This window comes from Oncorhynchus gorbuscha, linkage group LG04 (assembly GCF_021184085.1).
Source record: "Oncorhynchus gorbuscha isolate QuinsamMale2020 ecotype Even-year linkage group LG04, OgorEven_v1.0, whole genome shotgun sequence".
NCBI classification, from domain to species: Eukaryota; Metazoa; Chordata; class Actinopteri; order Salmoniformes; family Salmonidae; genus Oncorhynchus; species Oncorhynchus gorbuscha.
Window position 1 is genome coordinate 57,086,576 of NC_060176.1, and position 23,487 is coordinate 57,110,062.

General features: G+C 40.7%; 1 protein-coding gene across 9 annotated transcripts in view; it reads right to left on the reverse strand.

Annotated features, from left to right (window-relative positions):
* Nucleotides 1-22,714, reverse strand: part of LOC124034343 (fibroblast growth factor receptor 1-A-like) — a 46,928-nt gene extending 24,214 nt beyond the window's left edge. For 5 of the 9 annotated variants that reach the window (XM_046347415.1, XM_046347414.1, XM_046347418.1 and 2 more), the window contains exons 1-2: nucleotides 21,995-22,714; nucleotides 6,801-6,981 (exon numbers count right to left, since the gene is read on the reverse strand). Coding sequence is in view for 1 of the 9 variants with exons in the window: in XM_046347420.1 (XP_046203376.1) it covers nucleotides 6,801-6,981; nucleotides 7,104-7,199 (277 nt within the window). In the remaining 8 variants the exon portion in view is untranslated. Of the gene's footprint in view, nucleotides 1-6,800; nucleotides 6,982-7,103; nucleotides 7,215-21,994 lie in introns of those variants that run through there. The other 4 variants (XM_046347419.1, XM_046347417.1, XM_046347413.1 and 1 more) reach the window with 3 other exon arrangements.
* Nucleotides 22,715-23,487: the final 773 nt, after the last annotated feature.

The window sequence follows — 23,487 nt, forward strand, 5'->3', positions numbered from 1 at the left end:
GGGTGAGATCTTGCGTGGAGCCCCAGATCGAGGGAGATTATCAGTGGTCTTGTATGTCTTCCATTTCCTAATAATTGCTCCCACAGTTGATTTCTTCAAACCAGGCTGCTTACCTATTGCAGATTCAGTCTTCCCAGCCTGGTGCAGGTCTACAATTTTGTGTCTGGTGTCCTTTGACAGCTCTTTGGTCTTGGCCATAGTAGAGTTTGGTGTGTGACTGTTTGAGGTTGTGGACAGGTGTCTTTTATACTGATAACAAGTTCAAACAGGTGCCATTAATACAGGTAACGAGTGGAGGACAGTGGAGCCGCTCAAAGAAGAAGTTACAGGTCTGTGAGAGCCAGAAATCTTGCTTGTTTGTAGGTGACCAAATACTTATTTTCCACCATAATTTGCAAATAAATTAATTAAAAATCCTACAATGTGATTTTCTGGATTTTTTCCCCTCGTTTTGTCAGTCATAGTTGAAGTGTACCTATGGTGAAAATTACAGGCCTCTCATCTTTTTAAGTGGGAGAACTTGCACAATTGGTGGCTGACTAAATACTTTTTTGCCCCACTGTATATGAAGTACTTTATTTTACATAAGTATAGCTCTAGGTTTTGCCTATTGCTTGCTGCAATGTTGACTAGACTCTTGCATTACTTTTTCCATTTATAATGAAACAGTTATAACTCTATTGACGCACTTGCCTTGATAAAAATAATTGTGCAATGTTGTGTTGCATCATTACAAATTAAATTGTTGACGTTTTATTCATTCACATTTTTAGACACGCTTTCTGATAAAAAGTCTGTAAATCATAAAACACAGAATTCAGAAAAATTAAAAAGGAAAAAAAGGAATTTGGAAAAAAATAACAAGGATTTCATAGAGCCCTAGTTATGGCAAGCCTAAATAAGTTTGGCAGTGAAAATGTGCTTAACAAGTCACATAAGTTGAACACACACTGCGTGCAATAGTGTGTAACATGATTTTTCAATGACTACCTCAGCTCTGTACCCCACACATACAGATAATTGTAAGGTCCCTCAGTTGAGCAGTGAATTTCAAACAAAGATTTAGCCACAAGACCAAGGTTTTCCAATGCCTTGCAAAGAAGGGCACCTTTTGGTTAAAAGAAATAAAAAATAAAATCACTACCAAGATATACAGGCATCCTCCCTAACTCAGTTGCCGGAGAGGAAAGAAACTCCTCAGAGATTTCACAATAAAGCCAATGGTGACTTTTAAAACAGTTAAAGAATGTAAAGGCTGTGATAGGAGAAGACTGAGAATGGATAAACATTGAAGTTACTCCACAATACTAACCTAATTGAAAAGGAAGCCTATACAGAATAAACATTATCTAAGCATGCATCCTGTATGCAACAAGGCACTCAAGTAATACTGCAAAAAATGTGGCAAAGCAATAAACTTATTGTCCCGAAAACAAATCTAATAGAACACATTACTAAGTACCACTATCCATATTTTCAAGCGTAATGGTGGCTGAATCATGTTATGGGTATTCTTGTAATTGTTAAGGACTGGGGAGTTTCAGGATAAAAAAAGAAACAGAATGGAGCTAAGTACAGGCAGAACACTTGGGGAAAACATGGTTGTCTGATTTCCAACAGACCGAGATGAATACAGCAGGACAATAATCTAAAACACAAGGCCAAGTCTACACTGGAGTTGCTTACCAAATAGATAGGGAATATTCCTGAGTGGCCGAGGTGCAGTTTTAACTTAAATATATGGCAAGACCTGAAAGTGGTTGTCCAGCAGTGATCAACAACTAATTTGACAGAGCTTGAAGAATTTAGAAAGGAATAATGGGCAAATATTGTACAATTCAGGTGAGCAAAGCTCTTAGAAACTTACCCAGAAAGACTCACCGATGTAACAGCTGCCAGACGATTATTCTAAGATCTATTGACTCGGGTGTAAATTAGATATTTTAGTATTTCACTTTCAATAAATAAGCAAACATTTCACTTCAGTAATATGGGGTATTGTGTGTAAATGGGTGAAAGGAAAACAATTACTAATCCATTTTGAATTCAGGCTGTAACAACAAAATGTGGAATAAGTCAAGGGGTATGAATACTTTCTGAAGGCAATGTAGATATACACGGAGAGCAAATGTCAGTGGTATGGATGTCAATATCTCATTGCTCAAAGTTGAAAGATTGACTGCATGGTTGACTGCATGGTCTTTGTGCAAGGTGTTGATGGGTTAAAAGGTACTGAACTGTCTGTTCAAGCAATTGGTATCTTCCCAGTCCACAGGTCCAGAACAGAGGAACTCAGTACTTTGAAGCACCTTTGGCAGTGATTACAGCCTTGAGTCTTCTTGGGTATGACGCTACAAGCTTGGCAATCCTGTTTTTGGGGAGTTTCTCTCATTCTTCTCTGCACATCCTCTCAAGCCCTATCTGGTTGGAAGGGGAGCGCTGCAGCATAACTATTTTTAAGTCTCTCCAGAGATGTTCAGTCGAGTTCAAGTCCAGGCTCTGGCTGGCCCACTCAAGGACATTGAGACTTGTCCCGAAGCCACTCCTGCATGGCCTTGGCTGTGTGCTTAGGGTCGTTGTCCTGTTGGAAGGTGAACCTTCGCCCTCAGTCGGAGGTCCTGAGCACTCTGAAGCAGGTTTTCATCAAGGATCTCTGTACGGTTCATCTTTCCCTCGATCCTGACTAGTCTCCCAGTCCCTGCCGCTTAAAAACATCCCCACAGCATGCTGCCACCACGCTTCACCGTAGGGATGGTGCCAGGTTTCCTCCAGATCTGACGCTTGGCATTCAGGCCAAAGATCTTGCTTTCATCAGACCAGAGAATCTTGTTTCTCATGGTTTGAATCCTTTATGTGCCTTTTGGCAAACTGCAAGCAGGCTGTCATGTGCCTTTTACTGAGGAGTGGTTCCGTCTGACCACTACCACAAAGGCCTGATTGGTGGAGTGCTGCAGAGATTGTTGTCCTTCTGGAAGGTTCTCCCATCTCCACAGAGGAACTCTGGAGCTCTGTCAGAGTGACCATCAGGTTCTTGGTCACTTTCCTGATCAAGACCCTTCTCCCCCGATTGCTCAGTTTGGCCAGGTGGCGGATCGAAACGTCTTCCATTTAAGAATGATGGAGGCCACTGTGTTCTTGGGGACCTTCAATGCTGCTGAAATATTTTGTTACCCTTCCCAAGATCTGTGCCTAGATACAATCCTTTCTCGGGTCTCTACAGACAATTCCTTCGACCTCATGTCTTGTTTTTTGCTCTATAATGCACTGTCAACTGTGGGACCTTATATAGACAGGTGTGCCTTTCCAAATCATGTCCAATCAATTGAATGTACCACAGGTGTACTCCAATCACATTGTAGAAACAAGGATGATCAATGGAAACAGGATGTAGCTGAGGTATAATAGCAAAGGGTCTGAATACTTTTGTAAATAAGGTATCTGTTTTTATTCGTAATACATTTACAAACATTCCTAAAAACCTGTTTTCACTTTGTCATGGGGTATTTTGTGTAGATTGATGAGGGAAAAGTGTCATTTAAATACATTTTAAAAGGCTGTAACGTAACAAAATGTGGAAAAAGGGGTCTGAATACTTTCCGAATGCACTGTACAATGCAGCATATACTAGGCTCTTCCTCCAACCAGGGACCACACCCATACTGTATACCTTACCCTCAGGACAGCATTATCAATTCTGATCACGGTAAGCGCTCTCTCCATCTCAACAAAGGCTCTAAACAATAAGGGGGAGAGGGATTATGAGAGAGAGCAAGAGCGTGTACACAGCAGGATCTAGTGCCAGTTGCCATGGTGACCCCAGTTGAGCCTAGTAAAGGTATTTCCTGGATCACATGTCTGACATGTCCTTAATCCCAGCAGTAAAAAGGGGCCAGAGGGTAAGATCAACTTTCTCCTCAAACCAAAGGGAAGGGGGGAACGGGAAGAAGCAGCAGCATTTAGGGATGAGCCACAACTATCTAATTGAGACTAAAACATAGAGGTCCACCACACTCTGTGTGAGGCCATAATATTGCTTAGCTTTTTTCCCTCCTCAAGTCTATCAAGCTGATAAGGCTATGTCAAAATTCCAGCTATCAATCTAGCTGCAGACAGCTCTTAAATATCCCATTGACTTGTCGCGATTGTCGAGCAAAGACAATCTAGTCTTATGATTACAATTGGGATCACAAACAACAACAAGTTACAGCATTGGCCTCACTATTGAAGAGCAGACATACTTTGCATACCCTTATTTTTTATTTCTTCCAAAATGGGATAATCAAGTGGGAAGCATTGAGTCAATGTCTAATTGAGGCCACTTACTAGTTTATGTATTTCAAAATCAAGAGTCATCTAAATGTATACCCTGTGTCACAGTGGGACCTAAATTAACATTGTAAATAGTGATGGAATGACTGTAGACATTCATTAAGGGATATCTGTATGTAACTAAAAATACAGGTGAATAGACAGTCAGTCAAACCAAAGTAGTAAGCTTTCCATGAGGAAGTTGTGGCTCAGTTGATCCTTCTGCTTCCATGGTTGGATTAAGATGAATTAGGGACCATATTTTCAGAAAGCAACCCAGCTGGAATAGTCTTGCTGGCATGCTTTCTTCCAACCATTTGGAAAAATTGATTGACAACCCTGAAAATCAACTTAATTACACAAAATCATGAAAGGGATTTTGTCCGAGAAGTAAGCATGCAACACAGGGTTAGAACAAAAAAAAATGTGCTCGAGTCTATGAGCACAGGACTGCCTCCAAAAACTGAACACATTGGCTCCAGTCTATAGAACCTGCGCTGGCTTCCAGATAGGAAGCAATATGCCGCGTGAATGACTGTTGGGATTTCCTGCTCTCGCCGGAGTGATGGTTGAGTGCAGCACAGAGATCTCAGTGAAAGCAGGGAGATGGTATAAGCAGAAAGACCACTCTTGGTGGCCAGTCTCCCCCCACTGATACAACCGACCTAGTGAGTGAAGGGTTGATCGTGACAACAGACAGGAATTGCATGAAGTGATAGAACACAGGGTCTATTAGCAAACCCCAAAGTTTACATGGAAGGGATAACCTTTGAAAAACTTTCAGCAAATGACCAACATTTCCATCTAACCCCCTCTCTCTGTATTGTGCCTCTAAACCCCTCTATGTCTGAAGAGAGTCTGAATTAGTGGCCATGGCAGCTCTGGGTTTTAAGTCCTCTACTGAAGTGTCAGTGTCTTTTCTGCTTTGACTGACAGAGCCACAGGCCTCAGTACAGGAAGCAGATCTCACAGTTCAAGGAATCCACTGGGAAACAGTTTTCCCACTCGGCCCCACCATTCGATGACTTGTCTCCTTTAGAGACTTCTCCTTTTGAGGAGGGCCTTTTCAACCCAATCCTCCTCAAAGAGAAACACGCCACAAACAAATACTCAAGAGTAAGCAAAAAAAGATGTTTTTAAAGGAACTAAGTGACATGCGTAAAAACATGACAATCTCCACGTAATAAGCTATTTTGTTTTCCACCCATGACAAAAAGAATGTGACCAAATAATTCTGCCGTGATTGTTTGTGAACAGCTGAAGCAATCAGTCACCCAGCAGGGAAGCATGAGGAAAGTGATGCACTCCCAAGTAGTGTGGAGAGGGAGGCTGGAAGAAAAGCAGAGGGGGCCCTAAATAATACCTGGCCATTTGGTGATTGAAAAGTGGGTGGAGAGAATGCGTCAAGCTCCCCACTCCACCAGCAATATATCCCCCAGTCCTTCTAATTCTAGCTGTAAGAATATACACTGTCACTCTCTATGGTTTAGGAAGGGCTCCAAGTGGATTCATGTTTTTTCTTCTTTTTAACAGCTAATTTATAGTTTCCTAGTAGTTTACTCTATTCCATCTGGCAAAAAACAACAACAAACATTTTCATTACAAAAGAGATGGAGAGGAGCAGGGGCTGCTAGCTAGGTAGTGAAGCTGCCTGGGCCTGAGGCTACAGATGAGAGGCATTTACTCCCGCTCCTCCCTCTGTATTGGGATAAACACAGCCTTGCCTAGTTTATTTAGAAGGCTTACAGCCCAAGATACCCTCGTTCATAATTACTTTAATTATAATGCTGGGCTTTATTATATTCCTTTTGCAGCACTCTACTTCCGACTGCTGAGTGTAAGCATCCAGAACTATACACCCACAAATCCAGGCAGCCATTACACTATTGGAATTTATCCAAAATACACATTTTTCAGGATTCTGTTTCAGTGACCCTTTTCCTTTTTTTCAGCCGAGCTTGTGCAACTATTGGGTTGCCTTTTTGTAGGCAACCTATAAACATAGCTATTTCAGTGCTAAAACAATATAACATAGTAGAAACGAAGAGCCATGTCAAACTAGATCCAGTTAGGCTCATACAGGGAATTGGGTGGGGGCTGCACTGAGACTACAAAGAAACTTAAAACACTGGAAAAGTCTCTAGATTATAGTACAACTATAGAGACCAGAGGAATAAAAGCATTACAGGTATGGAGTGCTTGTAAAATACAATTACAAATTTAGACCATTGTTTATGTTGGTAACTACATCTTCTCTAAATCCATCTACTGAAGTACATTAATAATAAAAAAAGAGCAGCATACGACCCATTTCAAAAGGGTCTGGGATAAGAGCCAGTCACATATATTGTGGTTCATTTTGACCACAAAAACTTGATCAGGAGAAATGTGACAAGTAGACATACAATTTAGGTGATGGATTGGCGCCATATTTAAAATATAATAAAACAAAAATAAATAAAAATGTTAAGGTCCATGAAGGGGAGTCTTACCTTCATCTGGGATGGCAGGCCGGGCCTGGGAGGGTAAAATCTGGGCAAGAAAGGCCAGAACCACCAGCATACTCTGCACCGCCAACATCCTGTGGGGTGCGCTACAGCTGTTGATTACTCTGTGACTGGAACTCCATCCGGACCACTGGGGCATCAGCACTGAGGCATTCACTGTGCCAAACTGTAGGAATAGACAATAAGGTGAAACTGGGCTCACGTGACATGTGAAACAAAAAATGCAAAATTATGATTTGAGAGCCTTGCATGAAAACCCATGAGACCTAAACTGAGAGTTGGGCTTACCGCATGCTTCCCAGTCGAAACAGATAGCGCGTATAGGAAGATGAAATGGTGACACTTTGGTTTTGCCAGTTTTTTCCCCGGCTGTTTGAACAACATTTTTCTTGATGCAAGCCAAAGTTCGGTAGCTGTAGTCTACACCCCTTCGTTGGTGATTGGGCAACAGTAGGAATTCTTCAATTAAGTGCTTGATTTCATTCAGTGACAGACGACTAGTTTTCATGCAAATTCTTTCACTTGAGAAATACTGCACCAAAATGTCTTAGATGTAAAATTGCGTGACTAAGATCTCCTCGGCAAAAACATCAAAATGAATGACAGATTTATTGATTTACCTTAGATTGATTCTGACTATTGAGGAAGAGTTGCTGTATGTTGAGTACGGCATCTCAAGAGGGACAAACCGTAATATTGCCAATTTTTTCTAATTTTTCAAGCAAAGGTATTTTAAGGGAGTATGCAAAAACAGATGTTCACGTCACCTAGTTGAGTTCTGATAGGAGCAAACTGAACCTGTATGCAGATGCCTTTAGCATGCTGAGGAAAAGTAGATGTTGAGCTTTGCTAAAAACTGAAACAGAGCTTGATTTCTCTCACAATGACTATTGCATTTAATGCTAAATTAACGTGTTGTTCATGTAAAACAAACACCTTGAAAGACTAACGCTGCACCAGAGAATTATACTGAATGAAAACATAAAAACACAACATGCAACAATTTCAAATATTTTTCTGAGTTTCGGTTCATATAAGGAAATCAGTCAATTGAAATGAATTAGGCTCTAATATATGGATTTCACATGACTGGGAATACAGATATGCATCTGTTGATCACAGATGGCCATTTTCTTTTAAGGTCACACAATGGGCCTCAGGATCGTCACGTATTTCTGTGCATTCAAATTGCCATAGATAAAACGCAATTGTGTTCGTTGTCTGTAGCTTATGCCTGCCTATATCATAACCCCAATGCCACCATGGGGCACTCCGTTCACATTAGCAAACCGCTCACCCATACAACAACATACATTTGGTCTGCGGTTGTGACGCCAATTGAACGTACTACCAAATTCTCTAAAACGGAGGCGGCTTATGGCAGAGAAATTAACATTAAATTCTCTGGCAACAGCTCTGTTGGACATCCCTGTTGTCAGGATGCCAATTGCACTCCTCAAAACTTGAGACACCTTTGGCATTGTGTTGTGACAAAACTGCACATTTTAGAGTGGCCTTTTATTGTTCACAGCACAAGGGGCACCTGTGTAATGATTAGGGATGCACAAAATATTGGTGAACATATCGGAATCGGACAATAATAGCTAAAAATTACAACATTGTATCAGCCTGATGTCTAGTGCAAACCAGATGTCAAAGCTGACGTGCATACCTATATAACGTGACGTAATGTCCAAGTAAAATTTTGCCCTACACGTGCAACACAGCATTCCTAACCTAGCCCACAATGTCTGCTGTGTGCATCGAGTCGTCCACATGTCAAGCAGTCATTTGAAAGATTAAGAACATTTCAGAGGCAACTCAAAGGCGAAATCCATTAAACGCCAAGAAAATGGAATTCCTTGCCCTTGACAATCAACCGTTCTCTGGTCGGGGGTGATGTTGGCTTTCACGATTGGTCGAGCACCGGTCGACACTATCAAGTGCGCTATTTTTCAGATGTTGCCCTACCAGAGTCACAGTGATATCGTCACTGCATACTATGGAACGCCGTTTGGGTCTTTGCGTGTCAAAAAAAAGAAACGCGTTAAATAAGCTTTTAAATTTGACACGTCAAATAACAGTTCTATTATATAATGTGTGTTATGAATTTGCATGTGCAACCCAAGTGCCACCACTACTATCAGTAGCACTGTCAAAGCTGTACGAAAAAGTCAGCAGACATCGGCCACGAACGATGTTTACAATACCGCGTTGGTAATAAAGAATTATTTGTTCGACCGCAATTTCTGGGGTAGCTAGCTTTAGCTTTGTGCCAAGCTAGCACTAATACAACAAGCCTGAAAACAATGACCAGTAGAAACTGCAGTCATTTTCATTATTCATAGCAACGATTTAGGAATCCTTGTGAGTAAGTATTAGCTCGGTAGCCACTTGTTCGCCTATTGAAATTGAACTTCAGTTCATGAAAATAAATAGCTAGCCAGCTACTTAACCCTGTTGACCAAAACTAACGTTATAAGCAGCCAGCTAGCTTCATCTGGCTAGAGAGGTTCGACCGGACCGAAGCTAGCCACAATAAGGATTAGGCACAAGAGTGGAATTTGCGGTTTTCCTTCAACATAAAAGTACCTCTTTGAAAGTGATGTAGAAGGTTACAATTGGTGGAATCATGTCATATTTAGACTAGATAATGTTAAACAAGGTTGGAATGTGAAGCAATGAAATGGGGTATCAGTCTACTCCAGTGGTCGCCAACCGGTTGATCAAGATCGACTGGTCGATCTTCAAGACATTCCTAGTCAATCACCAAATATTTGTGTAGAAAAGCCAATGAACGATAAAAGCTTGCGCTCCTTTTTAAAAATTGTTTTGGGCAGTAGCCGGTAGGTGCACTTGATTCAAAAGTCCTGTGCACCAGGTAAGCAAAGTGTTCCCATGAGACAAACTCCGCTTACCCGGCAGACCGTCAAATCTGTGACTAAATCGAGTGCAACTACTGCGCTGCCCAATCGGATAGCTCAAATCACTGTGGCTACAGAGCTTACATGATCCTGGCCAAAGCCAAGTTTAATAGGCTACTAGTCTACATAAGATTTAATAACTTTTAAAACCATGACCATAGAAAGACTCAACGAATACAGCAACGAGCTGCTGTTTATATGAGTGAGTTCATGTTTAAGTTTATAATCAGCACTGTCACTGTTTATATTCAACACTATTACAAAACACGCTTCTCTGTACTTCCGCTCGGGCTGCCGCTGCAATGAATGAGTAGCCAATTATCGAAAGCCCTACGTTTAATTATTATTAGCTTGTGTCAATTTTAATATTAAGGAATATTTCACTTTCTCTGGTCATAGGAACAACATGAATTTGTGCATGATGCCGATGCGGTGCGACTCGAGTTGCGCCATCAGGTGGAAGACTGCGTCACCTCTCTCTGGTCAGTCTCATCGGAGGAAAGGAAGGAGAGCAGGGACCGTGAGAGGCGGTAGGGGAAAAAATTGTTTAACAGTCATCCAACTCGGAAACTTGGGCATCTTTCTAGAGCTCCGACTTTGACCTGAAGATCACTGATGTCGTGATTTGACCTCGTTGACCATCAGATGCAGGTACTATCAGTCCAGTAAAATTAAAACGGATATTATTTAAATTCATGCTCCACAGTGCCTCACAAGTGCTAAACCAACTGATCTAATTTGTTATCAAAGCTCGAGTTTTGAAATATAATATGGTCTGATTAACAATATTGGCAGGCCAATCATATATCTAATATGCGGTGATAATGTATTAGGCCTACTGCCCAAACCTCATACCTACAAAACTGTTTGTGTGAGGTTAATGCAAAACAAAAATCTGAGCAGTAGATCTCAGCTTGCTTTTTGACTGCAAAAGTTATCTTGACTCAGAAAAGGTTGGTAACCACGGGTCTACTCAGTGACACCCACAGAACAACTGAAGAGTTTATGCAAATATTAGCGTTGTAGCTCTTATCGCAGGACTGTGTGAAATCACCTCCCCAGTCAGCCTATTGTGTGTATTGACATTCATATTACACTGTACAGCTTTCACGATTGGGGATCAATTAAAATGGGGTATCAGTCTAGTCCATAGCCAAGATATTTTATCCCAACGTCCTCCTCAGAGTTAGACTCCAAAACATCCACGCAGTATTGTTTTCCCTTGGGAATAGTGTTCAATACACATAGATTGACAATAAATGTGGCTCAGTTCACAGTTGTTTCAGAGTCCCGCAATAAGAGCTACGACGCTAATGTTCTCTGGGTGTCACTGAGTAGACTGATACCCCATGTCATTGATCCACAATTCATAGGTAAGGCTGTACATTGAGATAAGTATGCCCTCAATGCAATTCTAAAGAATAATACATCCAGTGTGATTTCAGATTGTCAAACTAACAAAATCGTCCTCATTTTATATAACATTCCAACCTCGTTTAGCATGATCTATTCAATTATGGCATAATTCTAGTATTTGTATTCATTTGCATCACTGTCAATGACACTTTTGTTTTTAAGGCTAAGTGCAAAGTCCTCGATTGTGGCTAGCTTCACATAGATGGGGCCGACCACCATTAAATCAAAGGGTTATTTTAGATGACACCTAGCTATAAAGTTAGCTAGCTAACTATAGCTACTGAAACAGATGTTGTTTTGCTATGTTTGGGGGAAGAACATTGTTTGCATCCATGAGCTAGCTAGCATTTTTTTTTATGACCAGCACTGCAGGTGCGCGAGACAACTTTACCAGCATACCATTTCTGGTAATGGGGACATATGTAAATGACAACAAAATAACTTTTGTCAGTGTGGTGTGTGTGTAAACTTTATTTAACTAGACAAGTCAGTTAAGAACAAATTCTTATTTACAATGACTGCCTACCCCGGTCGACGCTGGACCAATTGTGCGCCGCCCTATGGGACTCCCAATCATGGCCGGATGTGATACAGCCTGGATTCGAACCAGGGACTGTAGTAACACCTCTTGCACTGGGATGCAGCGCCTTAACGCACACACATGGACGCAGCGGTCTAACTATTTAACTGTACTAGAATGCTTAAAAAGGTCACTAACATTTTAAATATCGGTATAGTTTTGTTGAGCGAAACAAATATCAGAATCATACAAAAATATAATCTCGGTGCATCACTAGCAATTATCATGCTGTTTAAATCAGCTTCTTGATATGCCCCACCTGTCAGGTGGATGGATTATCTTGGCAAATGAGAAATGCTCACTTATTGGAATGTAAACACATTTGTGCACATAATTTGAGAGAAATAAGCCTTGTGTATATGAACATCTTCTGGGATCTTTCACTTCAGCCCCCGAAACATGGGACAAACACTTTACATGTTGCATTTATATTTTTGTTCAGTGTAACAAGTACAAGATATTTTTTTGAATTAAGGCTGGTGTTTGCATTTTTTGCATGTGCAGATACTCCCTGTGTGATAAGAAAATACAAAGCATGCATCAGATTGTTTTGGAATACCTGAATAAACAAGTGAAATTGTATTCCCTAGTTCTAAAGAAAGTTCTTTAAGTATTTATATGCAAAGAGCAGCTAAAACACCTTTCTTTACAAGCAGTAACTTTAAATAAGCTTGTTCTAAAAAATGTGGGTGCTACAAAGTCATCTTTGTTGCCATGATACAACAAGGAGGAAACAATTAATAAGAATAAAGAGAGGATACAAGAGATAACTGGGCAGGCAGAGCTCATGTGACAGACTTGCTCCCCCATGGCTGTTGATGGCCAATTGAAGCTGGGGACGTATGTTGTAAGTGGGCACACTGCTGTGGGTGACCCTCACATGCATATCTGCTCACCCCTACACCCTGCAGCATCTGGCCAAAGAGATTAACACTTGCCCCTCACCCCCATAATCCCCCGAGGCATTTGTTAAGGACCCAAAAACTCAGGGCTGTTACGTGACACCCCTGTAGAGAGGCAGCCAAGACATAATTATATATATATATTTTTTTTTTTACACTCGCAGATCACCCAAGAGTTGGTTTGGCCCCAACCCCAACACAATCTCCAACCACAATTTGTTCTCATCCCTGTCAAGTTGTTGTAGGGTGCTGGATTCTGAGAACACGCCTATTCGAAAACAATGAAGTCTACATACATTTTGTCGAAAGTAACAAGCATTAGCATCTTTGGAATTAAATCAGCAATATACATGAGATTGGATGCATATATGAACATAGTCTACATAGTTCACTAATGTAAAAACATGTAGGGGTAATCCAAAATCTATAGATCCAAACAAAAAAATCTATGGTAAACGTCCAGGGCAGGTCAGGTCATCCATATGAGTTAACAGATTGGCTGTCTAACAGGCAATAATGACGGACAAAGTCTGAATGGTCTCCATGAGTGTTCTCCACTTAAACATGTTCCTTGTACTGTCGTCAAAATAAATTCAATTTCACTTTCCAAGAATGGCCTAGTGTTCCGGCACAGACCCGTAAGCAGTGAGTCAGTGCCTGGTCAGGCTCCAAGAATCCACTTCAGCTGCCAAACAGAAGGAAGTCCGCACAGCACACGGCCAACCACGTTCCCTGAGCGCTCATCACTACACAACTCTCCATGATGAGGGAACCAATGATGTCGTCAGTGTGAAATATCACGCAACGCCCATTTCCAAGTTTGTCAAGTGCAACCTGCATTTTTACTGTAGGCCTATGCTAAAAACATACCGCACAAAACACACAAATGGTTAAATGAATGTTTTCTGAATATTATATAATCAGAAAAAACTATTCCCAAAAAGGAATTATTGCCATTAATAAACACTGTTAATCATGTGGTCCACTAGACTTAAGGTACCTTTTGAGAGAAGCACACAAAACAAACAAGACTTTCAGTTAATTTATTCTCACCATCTCCGACAACTACGGATATTGACATAAGCATTACGCATCTGCAGCACCGCTTGACTCGTAAAATACCCTCATCTCATAGATGTTGTGCAACAGGGTTTGGAAATAAATACTCAGTCACAAGAGATGTGGTCTCTGGCAGTTGACACTAGCATTGTTAAATGTGTTCTTGAATTGAGTCCGTAAGGCTGCTAGAATACAATTACTTTTAGTGTAAGTAGACATTTATCCAAGTAAACAAAAAGATTCTCTCAAACAATAGGTGTGGGGTCCCTGCTTATAGTGTCACAGCCTCTACTGAACATACAATCACACTGAATTCACACGGAGTCACATTTGAGACAGAAATGAGCTGCTGGATCAATGTGGAATGCAGGTCACACTAGAGTTGTGAGTTTTGATAGAGACAGAGAAATTTGTAAATGTTTTAGCAATCAGAATGCGACGAGATCTGCCTTCACAAAGCATGACTAAGTCGCTTTGGATAAAATGGTCTGCTAAATGGCATATTTTTTATAATATAAAGTTGAATTTAAACATGTAGAGACAGGGTATAAGCCCAAGCATGGCCCCATAATTACTGTATCCATCCATGCATACAATTCCTTAGCTCTGTTAGATTCTGTAGTCCAAACCCACTCATTTCTCCTCTCCCAGAGCCAGTCTACGGAGCAGACACACCAAGCTTCTCTCCATGGGAGTTCAATTTAGGGGCCTTACTCAGTTTGCCCATTCCATCCAGTTAAGCTGCTTTCACAAGTCGGCAGCAGTCAGATGTGTTTAGTCTGCTTTTCACCATTAAGTATGCCATTGCCGACTGTTGATCTGGCTGTGTTAGAACTACAAGAAAGATTTTATAGCTATTTAAACTCTCGTAAGAATGTTTCAGATGAACTACATGTTCACTTATTAGATGGTTCTCCGATTGAACATGTTCCAGCATATAAATACTTAGGGACTTGGATTGATATGGATTTGACGTTAAAAAAATCATAAACATATGAGCTGGTTAAGAAGCTAAGATTTAAAGTTGGCTATTTCTATAGAAACAGATCGTGCCTTTCTCTAAGCAATAGGGAAGCAGATTATTCAGTCAATCTTTTAATCTGTTCTTTATTATGGTGATAGTATTTATCAAAGTGCAACTGCTACTACTCAAACCACTGGACCCAAGCTACCTTAATGCCATTCGTTTCGTCACAGGTGACAGTTTCGATACACGTCACTGCATCAAAAGGTTGGCTGGACTTCACTAAAAGACCCAGAGATCTATACATTAATCCCTATTTGTTTAAAAATTCCATCTAACTAGGTAAATCTGCACCCTTTGCCTTGACTGATTTACACACTTGCCATTCTCTCAACCAGCTTCACATGGAATGCAGTCTTGAAGGAATTCCCACATATGCTGAGCACTTGTTGGCTGTTTTTCCTTCCCCCTGCAGTCCAACTCATCCCAAACCATCTCAATTGGGGTGAGGTCGGGTGATTGTGGAGGCCAGGTCATCTGATGCAGCAGTCCATCACTCTCCTTATTGGTCAAATAGCCCTTACACAGCCTGGAGGTGTGTTGGGTCATTGTCCTGTTGGAAAAACAAATGATAGTGGGAGAAAGGGCAAACCAGATGGGATGGCATATCGCTTCAGAATGCTGTGGTCGCCATGCTGGTTAAGTGTGGCTTGAATCCTAAATAAATCACTGACAGCGTCACCAGCAAAGCACGCCCACACCACTCCTCCGTGCTTCACGAGGGGATCCATACATGCGGCGATCATCTGTTCACCTACTCTGCGTCTCACAAAGACACAGTGGTTGGAACCAAAAATTTGCACTCATCAGACCAAAGGACAGATTTCCACCGGCCTAATATCCACTGCTCGTGTTTCTTGGCCCAAGCAAGCATATTTTTCTTATTGGTGGCCTGTAGTAGTGGTTTCTTTGCAGCAATTTGACTATGAATACCTGATTCATGCAGTCTCCTCTGAACAGTTGATGTTGAGCTGCCTGTTACTCTATGAAGCATTTATTTGGGCTGCAATCTGATGTTCAGTTTACTCAAATGAACTTATCCTCTGCAGCAGAGGTAACTCTGAATATTCTTTCCAGTTTCCACAAATTAACAAGGCACACCTGTTAATTGAAATGCATTCCAGGTGACTACCTCATGAAGCTGGTTGAAAGAACGCCAAGTGTGCAAAGCTGTCATCAAGGCAAAGGGTGGCTTTGAAGAATCTCAAATATAAAACATATTTTGATTTGTTTAACACTTTTGGTTACGACATGACTCCATATGTGTTATTTCATAGTTGATGTCTTCACTATTATTATAGGAACAAGTAAAAATAAAGAAAAACTCTGGAATGAGTGAGTAGGTGTCCAAACCTTTGATGGTACACACACACACACACTTAGGTTGGAGTCATTAAAACTCATTTTTCAACCACTCCACAAATGTCTTAACAAACTATAGTTTTGGCAAGTCGGTTAGGACATCTACTTTGTGCATGACAAGTAATTCTCCCGACAATTGCTTAGACAGATTATTTCATTGTATCACAATTCCAGTGGGTCAGAAGTTTACATACACTAAGTTGACTGTGCCTTTAAACGGCTTGGAAAATTCCAGAAAATTATGTCATGGCTTTAGAGGCTTCTGACAGGGTAATTGACATCATTTGACTGAATTGGAAGTGTACCTGTGGATGTATTTCAAGGCCTACCTTCAAACTCAGTGTCTCTTTGCTTGACATAATGGGAAAATCAAAAGAAATCAGCCAAAACCTCAGGAAAAAAAATGGTGGACCTCCACAAGTCTGGTTCATCTTGGGAGCAGTTTCCAAATGCCTGAAGGTGACACATTCATCAGTACAAACAACAGTATGCAGGTATAAACACCATGGGACCACGCAGCCGTCATACCGCTCAGGAAGGAGACGCGTTCTGTCTCCTAGAGATGAATGTACTTTGGTGTGAAAAGTGCAAATCAATCCCAGAACAACAGCAAAGGACCTTGTGAAGATGCTGGAGGAAACAGGTACAAAAATATCTATATCCACAGTAAAACGAGTCCTATATTGACATACTCTGAAAGGCCACTCAGCAAGGAAGAAGCCACTGCTCCAAAACCTCCATAACAAAGCCAGACTACGGTTTGCAACTGCACATGGGGACAAAGATTGTACTTTTTGGAGAAATGTCCTCTGGTCTGATGAAACAAAAATAGAACTGTTTGGTCATAATGACCATCGTTATGTTTGGAGGGGAAAGGGGAGGCTTGCAAGCCAAAGAACACCATCCCAACTGTGAAGCACAGGGGTGGCAGCATCATGTTGTGGGGGTGCTTTGCTGCAGGAGGGACTGATGCACTTCACAAAATAGATGGTATCATGACGATGGAAAATTATGTGGATATATTGAAGCAACATCTCAAGACATCAGTCAGGAAGCTAAAGCTTGGTTGCAAATGGGTCTTCCAAATGGACAATGACCCCAAGCAGACTTTCAAAGTTGTGGCAAAATGGCTTAAGGACAACAAAGTCAAGGCATTGGAGTGGCCATCACAAAGCCCTGACCTCAATCAGAACATTTGTGGGCAGAACTGAGATGGTGTGTGCGGGCAAGGCCTACAAACCTGACTCAGTTACACCCGCTCTGTCAGCAGGAATGGGCCAAAATTCAACAAAAGTATTGTGGGAAGCTTGTGGAAGGCTACCCGAAATGGTTGACCCAAGTTAAACAATTGAATCTCTTCGAGCTAGGGGGCAGTATTTTTAAATCTGGATGAAAAGCGTGCCCAAAGTAAACTGCCTGTTACTCAGGCCCAGAAGCTATGATATGCATATAATTAGTAGATTTGGATAGAAAACACTCTAAAGTTTCTAAAAAAAACAGAACAGGTATGGCAGGCGAAAACCTGAGGACAAACCATCCCCCAAAAATGTTCAGCCTACCACTTTTCCAATGGCTGTCATGTTATTTCTGAGGCGAAAACCTCCCAGATTGCAGTTCTTAGGGCTTCCACTGTATGTCAGTCTTTAGAAAGAGTTTCAGGCTTGTTTTTGAAAAAAAAAATGGGTTAGAATTTGTAGTTTTTCTAAGTAGCTGCCATTTTGGCTGTAGTGTTTCCATGTGCGTGGATGAGAGCACGTTCTTTGTTTTTTTTAATCTCCGGTAAAGACAATAACGATTCTCCGTCTTAAATGTTATCGTTTATTTACCTATTAGGGTACCGGAGGTTTGATTATAAACATTGTTTGACTTGTTTGGAGAAGTTTATTGGTAAAGTTTGGGATTCATTTTGTATGCATTTTGAAGGAGGTTAAACCGGTGGAGTATTGAATGAAGCGCACCAGCTAAACAGAGTTTTTGGGGATATAATGGACTTGAACAAAAGGACCTTTTGTGATGTAGCTGGGACCTTTTGGAGTGCCAACAGAAGAAGAGCTTCAAAGGTAAGGCATTTATTATATCACTATTTCTGACTTTCATGGCGCACCTGCCTTGGTTTATTTTTTTCCCCATGCTTTTGTATGTGGGGCGCTGTCCTCAGATAATCGCATGGTGTGCTTTCACCGTAAAGCCTTTTTGAAATCTGACACAGCGGCTGGATTAACAAGAAGTTTATTTTGACGTTTGACACTTGTATTTCATGAATGTTAAATATTTCTATCATTTGAATTTCGCGCTCTGCAATTTCACAGGATTTTGAGGTGGATCGCTAGCGGAACACCTGCTCCAGAAAGGTTACAGAAAGGTGTGCCAGCAGCATACCACTCTGCATACCACTGCTGTCTTGCTTCTGAAGCTAAGAAGGGTTGGTCCTGGTCAGTTCCTGGATGGGAGACCAGATGCTGCTGGAAGTGGTGTTGGAGGGCCAGTAGGAGGCACTCTTTCCTCTGGTCTAAAAAGAATGTCCCAATGCCCCATGGCAGTGATTGGGGACATTGCCCTATGTAGGGTGCAGTCTTTCGGATGGGACGTTAAACGGGTGTCCTGACTCTTTGAGGTCATTAAAGATCCCATGGCACTTATCATAAGAGTAGGGGTGTTAACCCCGGTGTCCTGGCTAAATTCCCAATCTGGCCCTCAAACCATCATTACTTTACCAGGGAAGACACATTGAGACGTAGGCCTATTTTTCAAAATGTATGTATTGTATTGTGCAGGGCACATTTTGAAAGAGACCTACGTCTCAATGTGTCTTCCCTGGTAAAGTAAAAATGAATAAAAATAAAAAAGGACTGAATTCTTCCAAGTTTCTAAATATGTTGTTTAGTTACTATGCATGTGCATCAAGTATTGTAACAAGGTGATCTCCATTTCAAAAGATGTATAACTTCAGTCTATTTTTCATATAAATTACAGGTAATATTCTCCAATATAGGCTAAGTTATTCAATGCCACATTTCACCACAAACTATTATTAAATCACTGAAACAACTTTCCAGAGAAACAGTAAGCTACAATAACTCTGTGCCAACCCAGCAGCCTAGTAAATTACAGGGCAGGACAATTCCTCACTTCCTTTCCTACAGCTCAACAGAACAACTTTTTTTCCTGGTGAACTCCCTAAGGGAATGCCGCTTAGCTCAACCATCCATCTTCTCCCTCTCATTTAAAACCAACTTGATAGTAACTTTGTAGGCTCATTGACACTATCCATTCTAAACCTGCTTCCATACAAAGTCAGCATTAGCAACACTGAATTGGCAAAGCAGGCTTTTGGGGTGGACACATGATTTAATTTATACTGAACAAAACTAAAACGCAACAATTTAAAATATTTTACTGAGTTACAGTTCATATAAAGTAAGTCAATTTAAATAAATAAATGAGGCCATAATTTATGGATTTCACATGACTGGGAATACAGAAACACATAGGTTGGTCACATATACCTTTAAAAAAGTAAAGTATGGGCAAGGATCAGAAAACCAGTCATTATCTGGTGTGACCACCATTTGCCTCATGCAGTGCGACATCTCCTTTGCATAGAGTTGAACAGGCTGTTGATTTTAGTCTGTGGAATGTTGTCCCACCCCTCTTCAATGGCTGTGCAAAGTTGCTGGATATTAGCGGGAACTGGAACACGCTGTCATACACGTTGATCCAAAGCATCCCAAACACGGTCAATTGGTGGCATGTCTGGTGAGTTTGCAGGCCATGCAGGAACTGGGACAGGTTTAGCTTCCAGGAATTGTGTACAGAATCTTGCGACATGGGGCCGTGCATTATCATGCTGAGACACGAGGTGATGGTGGCAGATTAATGGTACAACAATGGGCCTCAGGATCTAGTCACGGCATCTCTGTGCATTCAAATTGCCGTTGATAAAATGCAATTGTGTTGGTTGTTCGTAGCTTATGTCTGCCCATACCATAACACCATGGGGCATTCTGTTCACAGCAATGACATCAGCAAAATGATCACCCACACAACGCCATACATGTGGTTTGCGGTTGTGAGGCCGTTTGGACCTACTGCCAAATTCTCTAAATTGACGTTGGAGGCGGCTTATGGTAGAGAAGTTAACATTCAATTCTCTGGCAACAGCTCTGGTGGACATTCCTGCAGTAACCAATCGCATGCTCCCTCAAATCTTGATACATCTCTGGCGTTATTGTATGTGACAAAACTGCATATTTTAGTGGCCTTATTGTCCCCATCACGAGATGCACCCATGTAATGAGCATGCCGTTTGCTATGCCACACCTGTCAGGTGGATGGATTATCATAGCAAAATAAAATAAAAAGCTCAATAACAGGGCTAAACTAATCTGTGCACAAAATGAGAGAAATAATATTTTTGTGAGTATGGAATATTTCTGGGATCTTTTATTTCAGTTCATGAAACATGGGACCAACACTTCACATTAAGCATTTATATTTCTGCTCAGTGTAGTTTCAGAGGTGTGCACTATAAAAAGTGATGGGGCAATCTACTTTCCTCACACCACATAGATAGATCTCAGTTGTTTTCACAAAGAGCCACAAGCAAGAATGAATCTGCAAGCAGAACAGTTACCGGTTTGCATTGTACAGTATTTACTATTCTCCCAGTAAGTATGCTTACTACTTGGGGAAACAGACAGCCTGAAATCAAAACCCTGTAACTGATACTTCTAAGTAGTATTATTTCACAGCAAAAAAGCATCTTCCAATCAATATGCTCTTGATCTTATTTGTTTCACATTGTAAACACTTGTTGTGAACATTCAACATGTACATTCTTGGAAGTCAATGTAGTTGACTAAGCTTATTCCCAGGAGCCAGTTTGCTTGTTTGTTTCACATAACTCTCAAGTACTAAAGCATCTTTCCTTTAAAAAAGTAGATATTTTAAAGCAGAAGGGCACCTAATTCCAATCTGAGGTAAATAAATCATGCAAACACTTTTTTTGTTATCTTCAGAAGTTAATTTCAAATTATGGGCTATTTTGAAGACAGACTCAAGCAAAATCTTGTGCAAACGTGTTATGTCAAAACAAGCACTGACTTGAAGCTTTTAATTGGCCAGGAACACAGGTGACGGAGGTAAAAATATATCTAACAAAAAGGGAATGACAAACACATTTTCAAAATAAACATTACAAAGACCGTAAAATACACTGCATAGCCACCACACCATAATATTTCTTAATTGAAAATGCAAACTGATAAAACCCTCTAACCAAAGGTGTAACATTTTGCATGTCATACTGAGGAAGGGGAACATAAATCCTAATGTAGGCCTATGTTAGGGATAATTGACGAGATCAACCAGAAAAGCAACAAAATAAATTACAACAAATAAATACTCAACTTTAATCTTCTCTCCCAATGTTCCAAGTGTTTGAAGAGGTGACTGAGCTTCCAGATGGTTATTATTGCCCCCCCCCCCCCCCCACTACTCCAAATGCTCTCCCAAACTAATTAAGCACATGACAAACAAATTAAATTACAAAACCATCACCAAATGTAAAATGTTCAACCGAATACAGGCAATTTTCTAAAATGTGTCAAATAACTTGAAGGGGAAAATAAAAAGTCCAGTCACATCATTGGTGCATGGTTTGTTTCCAAACCAGAAACATATGTCCAGACTCTATATAGGAGGGGGACTAGTGTTACAGGCAATTTAAAAAAAAAGTTAAACAAAAAAATGTTCTTTCTGAGAGTCATCTGTCACAATGTGGATACCTGATACTGATCTAAATAATGCTAGCTAGCTAGGTCTCCCTCACTAAAAATAATTCTAGCAGCACGCGCTGTGCCGAACATGTAAATACAAATTATTCCAATTTACACCTTTTAAAAAAAACCTACCTTTTTGACAAAACCCTCGAGGGGCGACGAAACTGCCAGCGTAGAAAAATGTTGTACTCCGAGATTTGATGTTAATTTTTTCTTTTACAAAAGCTTGAATATCCAAAGTAGTTTATTTTAACCCGTGAATATGCAGTATTAAACGAGGAAACTTTCACAATATATTATACTTTCCCCACGTTTACCCAACTTGCCCAAAAGAAAATAAAACAATGCGCAAAGCATCAAAAGAAAGCTTCCTCCAGGGAGAGGTCTGCCCCAATCCCAGACCTTCAAATGTACAAGGTAAAAACGCAGAAAAAAAAACATGTAGGATATGACTACACTAGCTACTATAAAATGTGATGAAGTCTAGTTGTACCTTTCGGCACGAAAAGGTGTGCAATATTCCCACTTCAATTCTAAGAGATTTTAGAAGCGATAGAAGATCCGTTCGTCGTTTTCATAAATCCATTAGCTCACGAAGAAACAGTCAAACCGACTCCAAAAGTTCCTTTGCTGGGGTTTTTTACTGGCTGAAAGACTCGATATTAAATTGTTTTAATTGTGCGTTCATGTCTATCTAACTTCTCTCAACTCAGGCTGCCCTCGACCACCCCCGGCCAAATTACTGCATACAGACAACGAGATTCCAGATTCGTGGAAGCCTTCCCCCCCGACCATCGTAGCAAATGCCTATTCGCATCACTCGGTTAGAACAAACCTGGCTTCCCCTGCCATCCACAACACCTCTGTACCCACGTTTTTCAGCGCGCTCTTTGCATTGTGGGTTTGTAGTTCTAAACGCGCGCTCTTTGCCCTCACACACTCAACACATTTCAGATTTTTTTCTTTTAACAGGAAATTATTCTAATTTGTATTACTGCATGTATGCTAATGTTCCTTTGAATGTTCAGCATTGATCCCGGAACAGACTTATTATAAAAGACACACACACACACAACCACACCATTATATTTATCACAGTAGCTGCTGGGCATTAAGGCTTAAATGTATAGAACACAATATGTTGGCAATTAGACCTGAATAAATGTAAATCCAGGACACTCAAATTAGTATAATATTGGATCTCATCACGGACAACGTTAGAATTTTTGCTAATTAGCCACTTTGCAACTCCTTAGCATGCTAGCTGACCCTTCCCCTAATGTCAACCCTTTAACCTAAATCCAAACCTTAACCCTAACCTTAACCCCTAGCCTAGTTAACGTTAGCCATATAGCTAACATTAGCATTACACACTGAGCCACCTAGCTAACAAATTGCAATTCATAACATATTGTACGAATTGCAATTTGTAACATATCATATGAATTGTAATTCATAACATATTATACGAAATGGACGATGGAAATCCACAAATTAATACATACCGTAACATGTCATACTAATTGGAGTGTTCCGGATTTACATTTACTATGTTACGTCTACCCCTGAGTCCAGGATGGATAGAGATGCTACAAATTCTGCTACTGAAAGACAAATACCTCATT